This window comes from Doryrhamphus excisus, linkage group LG12 (assembly GCF_037039965.1).
Source record: "Doryrhamphus excisus strain RoL-2023G ecotype Guam linkage group LG12, RoL_Dexc_Guam_v1.1, whole genome shotgun sequence".
NCBI classification, from domain to species: Eukaryota; Metazoa; Chordata; class Actinopteri; order Syngnathiformes; family Syngnathidae; genus Doryrhamphus; species Doryrhamphus excisus.
Window position 1 is genome coordinate 11337635 of NC_136368.1, and position 10734 is coordinate 11348368.

At 40.7% G+C, this 10734-nt stretch overlaps 1 protein-coding gene across 1 annotated transcript; it reads left to right on the forward strand.

Annotated features, from left to right (window-relative positions):
• Positions 1–148: 148 nt before the first annotated feature.
• Positions 149–7181, forward strand: LOC131135890 (putative methyltransferase DDB_G0268948). The gene is made up of 7 exons (XM_058082302.2): positions 149–209; positions 3670–3797; positions 3992–4152; positions 4315–4531; positions 4669–4772; positions 6219–6356; positions 6754–7181. The coding sequence occupies exons 2-7, from the start codon at positions 3687–3689 to the stop codon at positions 6845–6847; spliced, it is 825 nt and encodes a 274-aa protein (XP_057938285.2). The 5' UTR covers positions 149–209; positions 3670–3686; the 3' UTR covers positions 6848–7181.
• Positions 7182–10734: the final 3553 nt, after the last annotated feature.

Consider the following 10734-nt stretch of genomic DNA (forward strand, 5'->3'; position numbering starts at 1 on the left):
CAATGAATACGAGTTTAAATCTATCAGGGCTAAAAAGGTGGGTCTGGTTAGAATGTTGAAAAGTGTGTTTGTATTGTTTATTTCATTTTTACGGCGTAAATCCACATACAAATCCACAGTAATCTTGATCCATTAGTCTGTGATCGATTGCATTTGTCTCCGCCCACACAACCGGGTAACTTCCTCATTGCATTGGACATTACTGGCAGGTAAGCTGGTTGAAAGTGACTTTGGGCTTGCTTTTTTTTTTGTAAACTTTATTTTTTGTTAGCCTCTAAATTGCCAAGTTCCATGTTGTTTTGGGGTTGTTTTCAGAGAGCTAGTCGGTTGTTTCTCTCAGAGAACACTGGGTCTGGAGTTCACAGTGGGAAACACCACGACATCATCAGTGTGATCGTCTCCTAAATCCCGTATGTTGTCATTGTTAAAGAAAGGTAGCATAACTGAATGAATACTGTAAATGAATACACATGAAGAGTGTGAGGAGGGTATTTGAGTTGATCACTTTTATGGCTCTGCCTCTGCTCATTAAAAGTAGTAAGTTAGTCGCTGTAGCTGAAGTTAAAGAACACTATGTCTTACCTAAAATGTCCTGAAATGTTGATTTCACATTAAGAAGTGTCATAAAAAACACACCATCAGCACACACACTGGCATTGCTCAATAGTCCTTCCATCTTAAAGGGGAACTGCACTTTTTGGGGAATTTTCAGTCACAATCCTTATGGGAAACATGAACCCATATTTGTTTCTCTTTTCTGTGCTTTATAACATGAGAAAACAAGTTACTATGAGCTAGCAATGCATGCCATTAGGACACACCTAACTCGACAATGAAGCCCTCAAAAAAAACGTAACGTTGCATCATGACATGTTGTGATCACGCGTACACAATAAGTACACCGATGATAACATGTAATAGTTACAATATCTTGCCGTAATATAATGATTAAACTTAATGATAAATCATATTTCCTTTCCTACCGTGCTGCCTAGCGCAAAGGTTGCTGAAAAAAGTCAAAATACTCATCGTCGAGTTTACCCAGCGATTTTCCGAAACTGCTCGATAATCCATTTACAGTTAACATTGAAAGCGAACTTGCATCTACGAAAAGATGACAGGTATCTGGCATAGACCAGTGTTGAGAGTAACTCAGATGGAGCTTGAATTTGTTATCTTTATGCACTTTTTCTACCTAAAGGCATAGACTGTTAATAGTTGAAGTTGGATTTCTGTTGCATTCAGTTGTTTGTGGTTGTTTTGTTGTTGGCTTGTTTGAAAAAGAAAACTTCAATTTTCAACTTGAAATGCTACAGAGTAGCATGTAATTTGCACCCCACTCCCTGTATGCACACTCTACGCCAGGGGTCTCAAACTCAATTTACCTGGGGGCCGCTGGAGCTAGGGTCTGGGTGAGACTGGGCCGTATCAGGTTTTCGGGAAAAAAAATAAAAAACGCATTTATTAAAAACTGAAAAATGAATAAACTTTGCTTTGGTTCCGATTTTCTACAATAAAAGCTCTGATAAAACATTCCACTGTTCTCAAATATCTTACTTTTTATTTTTCTACACAAAATAAGATGAAAAATAAATAAACAAATCAAGAATAAAGAAAATCAATCAATCAGTAATAAATGAATAAATATAATAATAATAATAATAAAACGGCGGCATGGCGGTGGAGTGGTTAGCACGCAGACCTCACAGCTAGGAGACCAGGGTTCAATTCCACCCTTCACCCTTGGCCATCTCTGTGTGGAGTTTGCATGTTCTCCCCGTGCATGCGTGGGTTTTCTCCAGGTACTCCGGTTTCCTCCCACATTCCAAAAACATGCTAGGTTAATTGGTGACTCCAAATTGTCCATAGGTATGAATGTGAGTGTGAATGGTTGTTTGTCGATATGTGCCCTGTGATTGGCTGGCGACCAGTCCAGGGTGTACCCCGCCTCTCGCCCGAAGACAGCTGGGATAGGCTCCAGCACCCCCGCGACCCTCGTGAGGAAAAGCGGCAGAAAATGAATGAATGAATGAATAATAATAAAACGGCAAATAATGAAAACTTAAGAAACCAAATGTAGTTGGTGGGTAGACAAAATATTTTTTTCAGATTATAATTAACAAAGCATTATTAGAGCCCTGTAGACATGACAAAACACGACTATAGTCACATTCTTTCATTCATTCATTTTCTACCGCTTTTTCCTCACAAGGGTCGCGGGGGTGCTGGAGCCTATCCCAGCTGTCTTTGGGTGAGAGGCGGGGTACACCCTGGACTGGTCGCCAGCCAATCACAGGGCACATATAGACAAACAACCATTCACACTCACATTCATACCTATGGACAATTTGGAGTCGCCAATTAACCTAGCATGTTTTCGGAATGTGGGAGGAAACCGGAGTACCCGGAGTAAACCCACGCATGCACGGGGAGAACATGCAAACTCCACACAGAGATGGCCGAGGGTGGAATTGAACCCTGGTCTCCTAGCTGTGAGGTCTGGCGCTAACCACTAGACCGCCGTGCCGCCCGACTATAGTCACATTTATACTCTTTTTATTTACAACATATTGCGCAACTGCAGGGTCTTGAGACACATGCTAACTCGCAAACTAGAGAGCTAGCGACCTAAACAGTAGCCTTCAAGTTATTTCCTTTAAACTCAAATAGCCAAAAACTTACCACTTCCACATGGATAGGGAGGATAACTATTAACAGTTATTTAACCTTTAACATGAACATTAATCAAACATAATCATTTTTTCTGGGTACATGATGCCATACAGCATCCATATCAAACTTGCGCGGTCCGCACTAACATTAAACTTTCATATCAAGGCGGGGGCCTCAAACTAGTGTCCTGCGGGCCACATTTGGCCTGCGGGCCGCGTGGCTGGAAAGCCATCGGACTTCAGCAACAGTTTGGTCGATAGTCCAGCTTCGCCCGTGTTCACAAAACAGTGCCATACTTTTCTCTTGCTAGCTCGGAATCATCAACTCCAACCATTTCTACCTGATATCTGAAGCTGTCAAACCTGAACAACATGTCCTGGAGGAAGCCTGTGGTTCTTGCTAACACTGCGAAATCTCAGACAAAGCTGGTAGTGGGTTAGGAGGGGTGGGTTTTTTGATGGGGGGCTGGGCCTACAGCTTGTGCTCACTGTCGGCAGACTGTGATGTCACAAAGTTGGTGTTAGAAAAAAATTCTCTGAAACCGAGAGTTCAGAGCCATCCCCAACTTTTTGCCGGCTCACTACCAAATGCACAAACCTCATTATCATCTTTTAACATGAGAATACAACATTCTAACTACATTTATAGGTCAGAAAAATGGAAAAAGCATAATAGGACCTCTTTAAATTTTTAGTTTTATTTTCTTATTTTCAAAAGTGACCATTCAACATGCTCATCTTGGATTTTTTTTGTACATAAAAAATCTTTGAAACAAGATACTGTTCCTTTAAAGGTTCTCGTTGCCTAACATTCCACGTCCCAGTGAACATGGCGAGACCTCCTATTTCACAAGAGCCCCATTGTTTGTTTCCCTCTTTGTGTGTGTGTGTGTGTGGTGCAGGGGGGTATAGTGTCCACCTTACTGGTGTGTGCAGTTGGGTTTTCAGTGAAAAAGTACATTTAAAGGCACTGTTATTTTGTGACTTTTCTGTTCAGGTCTTATTGTTCTACTTATGGCTCACCGTCTGTTTGAGGGCAAAGAGCATGCTGCCTGCTATTGGAAGTACAGGATTTGTCCATCGGATGACCTGATAAAGTATGTGATTGACTTTGTGGGAAAACAGGTAAACCAGAAAATGCTCTCAAATGTGTTCTTTCTACTGTCAAATCAAGAATGTTCTTGCATATTTTAAATGGGGGTCTTTCCAATAGGTTGGACTAGAAGGGCAGAATATTAGAAATACATTTGTAATAATGCAGACATTTTTAAACTCTTATTAGTTTGCTTACTCTTACAACATGTGTAACATTTTGGCAGAAAGGTGGCCCGTTAGAGCTTGCAGTGGACGTGGGCTGCGGGTCAGGGCAAGGTACCGTGCAGCTGGCTAAATACTTTGATTCCGTGGTGGGAACGGACATTAGCCCCGCCCAACTACATGTGGCTTTGGAGCATGCTAAAGAGCCAAACATTACGTATAGGTAAGCATCAGCCTAACTTCATAACATGAATTGGATAATTGATTCATTAATTAATTCCTGCAGCTCGAGTGGCACTGAAGAAATGACGATAGAGCTATTTGTTAAATAAAGTACAGCCTGGAAAATACTTCACTCATCCTTTTGTTATTGTTGCACCTTTAGGCAGTGTATGGCTGAGGAGCTGCCGTTTGCTGACGGGTCAGTGGACCTGATAACAGCCATGTCTGCTTTCCACTGGTTTGACAGGCCACGGTTTCTTCAGGAAGTCCACAGAGTCCTGAAGCCTCACGGCTGCTTGGCTCTGCTTAACTACACAATTCAAATGGAACTCAGCTACCCCGGTTGCTGCTTGCAGTCACTCAACCAAGTGTGCAAGGAGGTGCTGACAGATTTTTTTTTTCGTTTAATGTAGTTTATAGCTATAAACAGTAATACATAATTTACAATTTCCAGTTAGAACAAACTGCTCTGTGATTATACTGGTGAGTGTCTGATTTCCTTTTTTGTGATCCTCAGTTGTATGCAACCTTGGATCCTTACCGTAGCCCTCATCTTGGTGCCAATTCTATTGAGTTGTACCGGGAGGCCTACACATGTATTCCTTATACTAACAAAGAGTGGTAAGTAACATAACATATTGTTATTTTATAAAATAGTTGTCCCTCATCTATCACTGTTTTTCAGAATATCCAAATAAATCAGGCATTTTGTGGTTTAATACACATTATTGTCATCCCTCATTTAGTGTGGTTAATTGGTTCCAGACACGACCGCGACATAACTGTTAGCACATAACTCTTTTTACCATTATTAGAGCCCTGTATACAGGAAATAACACCCCTATAGTCTCCTTTACACTCCCGTTATTCTTTATTTGCACCAAATTGCATGGAATGGGGAAGAAGGAAGAAGCCAGAAACTTGTGACTTCCTCATGGAGTGGGAGAATAATTTTTTTTTGACTCGATCATGTCACAAATGCCAAAATATCATGTCTCATCATTGTCACACTACTAATGCCTAGTGGCCAGAATACGATAAATAACTTGTATTTGAAGTATCCTTAGCTCATTTTTGAATAACTGCAATTGAATAAGGGAGCACTGTTCGAACTGCGATGTATTTGTTTTCTTAAAAATATTCATATTTAAGAAAACGTCACGTATTTTGTGGCTTAAATTCATATACACATTTATATACACAGCCCAAAAATGGCTAAATGAACTAAAATACAAATATAATGCATTCGGCAAAGACATTGAAAGATATGTTTTGATAGGCAGTATTCTACAGTACAATTAGTAAGTAAGCGTCAGTAATTTTGCCCTGATACATTGATGAAACCACTGCAGGAAGTACTATCAATCCAGAAACCAGAAGTAAAAGACCAATAAGGAACTGTGACGGGTAATACGAGTGTAAAGGTGTCTGCGGGGTGCTATATAGAGCACTAATTATGCTTTTTCCATGCACTTTTCTGACTTGTAAACGTTGTTACGATGTTGTCTTTCTTGTTAAACGATGCCAAAGCATCAGATAATGAGGTTTATGTAAAGTGCACTTATAAAATGTAAATATTAAGGGAGAAAAAAAAATCTAAATCTACATGGCCCTGTGTGAAATACCGAAATACCCCATAAATCTAATAACTGGTTGGGCCACCCACCACTGAAATCAAGTGTTTGCGATAACTTAAAAGGAGTCTCTTACAGCGCTGTAGAGGAATTTTGGAATATTTCACTATCAGAGCCATTATCCACAAAAACGTGGTGAAAAAATGGCCCGCCACTCCTGGGTACAACCAACCGAGAGGGCAGCATGACGTACTATGACAATTACAGTGTTGTAGTATGTGAAATCTACATATTATTGCTATTGGTGGCAATTAAGTTTTGTAATTGATTGAAAAATTATAATTTATTATCTTTTGTCACGCTTAACTTGTTTAATCCCCCCCCACACACACACACACTTGTACTGTTGTTTTTTTTCTTTGAGCATATGTACACGATGTAGTTTTCTAATTATATTGTATTGTATATATTGTATCTATTGTACCCACTGCAGGAATGACTGTGTGTGGGTGAAAAGACCCATGCCCCTGAGCAGCTACATCGGCTTGATAGAGTCTTTCTCGAACTATCAGGCTATGCTCAGAGATGATCCTCAGAAGGCCATGAGGCTCTCACAGGACGTCTGTCAAAGGTACTTAACATGCTTGCATAAGAGTTCATTATACTGTAGGGCTGCAACTAACAATGATTTTCTTCGTCATTTGATCTGAGAAGTTCTCAATTAATCCAGTCATCGGTTAGTCCACTAAGACACCAGGGATGTCAATTTTTTTTCCAGTGTGACCCAAAACTGAAAAATTAAGGGATGCATAATAGAACTTTTTTTATGGCTGACTGAGGAAAATGTTTAAATATTCACATTTGAGAGGCTGAAATCAGAAGATTATTATATTCCATCAACAGTTGTTGATAGACTGGGTAATTGATTAATCATTGATTTGTTGATTAATTGTTGCAGCTCTACTTCATTAGGTAAATGAGGTTTCAGTGTAACGTGTTGAGACATTTCCCTGCCTTCCTCACCCCAGGTTGATGTCTGTAATGAAGGTGACGTCTGCGGAGACAGAAGTAATGGTGGGTGTGAGGTATTTTTACATATTAGCTGAAAATGATTTGTCGTGAAGGAATGTTTTCTTTCAATTTTAAATTGTTCCTTTTAAATTTAACACTTACAAGTGCATGTAGAACCATTTGAAAAAGTGGCCTTAATTTTTAAGGCCACTTTTCCAGAAAATGCATTCATCTCTGTGTTTCCCCTGTGTTTCCCCTTCTTTTTAGTAGTTGAACCCATTAACATAATATTTTATTCTACTTCAGGAGCTCTATCATAAAATACTGGAGTTTTACTGTTGCCAGCCTAAAATGTTGACTGCTGCAAGAGGCAGTCATTGAATCATTTTTGTAAACGTCTCATACTGTAATTGTTACTGATATACGATGTAGAAAGAAATAAAAACAGTGAAATACAAAAAAAACCTCTGTTGTACTCTTTCTACTTTGATTAAATTCACATGAGTGAGACACTAAATTGGATTGACTCTATCAGAGGTATAAACTATAAACTTATTATCAGTTGATTAGGGCTTGCGCTTGCCTCAAATTTTAGGTCTTCATAATTTTTGGACAGTTGTATGCTGATGACTGCAAGGTCCATATGAGCCATACTTGGATGAGTTTGGTGTGGAGGTCATTGAAGCCCATCAAATACATTTGGGATGAACTAGAACGTGTGGAGTTTGCACGTTTCCCCCATGCATGCGTGGGTTTCCTCCCACATTCCAAAAACATGCTAGGTTAATTGGCGACTCCAAATCGTCCATAGGTATGAATGTGAGCGTTAATGTCTATATGTGTCTATATGGCGACCACTCCAGGGTGTACCCCACCTCTTGCCCGAAGACAGGTGGAATAGGCTCCAGCATACCCACGACCCTCCTGGGATAGAACAGGTAGGCCCTCCAAGAATCGGACTACAATTCCCAAACACACTGCATCCAATATCTTATTCCCTGAGTTTAGACACAAACCTAATAACAATGTAACAATAAAACACAAAAATAATACCAATATTTGTGACAACACAACAAAAACAGATAGTTTTTTTTTATTATTGAGTGTATTGTTAAATAGTAGAATAAAGTTCAATTCAACTGTCTTGCTTCTGTTGCCTTTTTTGTGTTTTTTGCGCCTTATAATATCGTGTGCCTTATGTATGGGTTAAGCACAGAACTAGAGCCCGTAATTGAGACTGCACCTTGTAATCCGGTGAGGCAACTGGTGCGGAAAATACAGTAGTTGTAAAAATAAACAGAAGAAAACTAAAAATGTTTATCCCATCATGCACAGAAACCACTCCCACTATTGATACCATCAATATTTGGATCAATCCTCCCACCCCCAGTAATTACTCTCTTAACATTAGTTTTATACCACTGCAAACTACACTGCTCACAAAAATTAAAAGGAGCACTTTAAAGAAACACATTAGATACATCAGATCTCAATATGAAGTTGGATATCTATACAAATAATGACAGGGCAGTGTCTTAGGAACAAAAGGATGCCAAGTCTTTTAATGGAAATAAAAGTTTTCAGCCTACAGAGGGCTCAATTGTGTAGTCCCCATAAAATCAGAGTGAAACGAAGATGTGGCAGGCCAGTCCATTTGTTCCAAAACTTAATTTCTGCAACTCAAAATGCTTTTCAGTATCTTGTGTGGCCCCCACAAGCTTGTATGCATGCTTGACAACGTCGCGGCATGCTCCTAATGAGAGGACGGATGGTGTCTTGTGGCATTTCCTCCCAGATCTGTGTGAGGGCATCCCTGAGCTCTTGTACAGTCTGAGGAGCAACCTGGCGGCACCTAATGGACCCAAACATAATGTCCCAGAGATGTTCTATTGGGTTTAAGTCAGGGGATCGTGAAGGCCATTTAATTGTTTCAACTCCTTCATCCTCCAGGTACTGCCTGCATACTCTTGCCACTTGTCATGCATTAGGAGGAAACCAGGACCTACTGCACCAGCTAGGGTCTGACAATGGGTTCAAGGATTTGATCTCGATACCTTATGGCAGTCAGAGCACCATTTCCTAGGCAGTAGAGGTCTGTGCGTCCCTCCATGGATATGCCTCCCCAGACCATCACTGACCCACCACCAAACCTGTCATGTTGAACGACGTTGCAGGCAGCATAACGTTCTCCTTGTCTTCTCCAGACTCTTTCACGTCTATCACAGGTGCTCAGGGTGAACCTGCTCTCGTGTGTGAAAAGTACAGGGCGCCAGTGGTGGACTTGCCAATTCTGGTGTTCTTGAGCAAGTGCCAGTCGAGCTCCACGGTGCTGGGCAGTGAGCACAGGGCCCACTACAGGACGTCGGGCCCTCAGGCCACCTTCATGAAGTCTGTTCCTGATTGTTTGGGTTGACACATTCACACCAGTGGTCCTCTGGAGGTCATTCTGTAGGGCACGAGCAGTGCTCAGCCTGTTCCGCCTTGCACAAAGAAGCAGGTATCGGTCCTGCTGTGGGGTTGAGGACCTTCTACGGCGCTGTCCAGCTCTCCGAGGATAACTACCAGTCTCCTGAAATCTCCTCCATGTTCTGGAGATTGTGCTGGGAGACACATTAAACCTTCTTGCTGCAGCACGTGTGAATGTGCCATCCTGGAGAAGTTGGACAACCTGTGCAACTTCTGTAGGGTTAAGGAATCACCTCATACTGCCAGTAGAGATGATTATGCAAGCCAAAATCAGTGGAAAACCAGCCAAAAAAGATCAAGAGGGAGAAACTTGAAATGACCTCCACATGTCAAACCAGTCCTGTTTTGAGGGTTTTCTAATTGTTGCCACTGAAGTGCACCTGTTGTTAATTCCATGAACACCAATACAGCTGAAATTGATTAACAAGGCCCTCAGCTGCTTCACCAACCAGAAAATTATCAGACAGGTTTAATTCAATTCATGCCATGCCCAATAAAAAAGTGTTCCTTTTAACTTTTGTGAGCAGTGTATTATCGCACTGATCAAAATGAGGCTTTGATATCTTTCTAAAGGCTGGATATTTTCATAGAGTCATTTTGGATCTTATTGACTTTTGAGGAAAATGTCCATAAAGGCATGCTTGGATGTGTTTGATGTCAGAGCCCTGACCTCAAAGCCCTGAGCTCACAGATGATGTATGTGCAGCTGTATGAACACAACATCCACATTTGAGCTTTGCATTATAGGTGACAAAGCAAATTAGTTCAATATCAAAAATATCCATCCATTCACTACTTTATATGCCGTTTAATCCTCACTAGGTTAGCAGGGGTATGCTGGAGCCTATATACCTGTATATAATGTATCTATAATCATTTATTTTATGTTTAGCATATGCTTATTCTATTTTAAATTCTAAATTGTAGAATTCTAAATTCTGCATGATGTGCAGCTTACAAGCAGCTGCTCATTTTCAACAAAGATAAAGTCGCTGAGAATGGGTAAGGTCTCCAGATCAGTTCCTAGCTTTGGTGGAAGTTTATCCTTCAAGATTGGCGATTCGCTCATTTTACTGTCAAACAAAAAGGGATTTCGCCTCAGACAGATCATCCGAATAATCTGGGCCGGCCCACGATGAGCGCCTGATGGGCGGGACAAAGCCGAGCATTTATCCATGAACTGTCCCAAGTTTGACGCAGTGGAAAAATCCACTCTATGCTTCGAAGTCAGCGTTTGACTGTGTAAAAGCGCTGTTGTCAATGAAATGTACACACAGCAGTACATATCTCACAATTTTTTGTGGACATTTTAGCTTCCTTTGCAGTCTTAGAACAATCGCCACTAGTCTTTCTGATGATGAAGTCATAAACACTGACCTTAACTGAGGCAAGTGAGGCCTGATTAAACATTTCATTGCCAGTAGTACTGAGCATCAAACCGTATTATCAGTGATGTACTTGCAAACAACTTAAAAAAAATCTGAATTAAAAATTAAACAGATAAGAGAAAAATAACCCCCTTGTGGATCCAC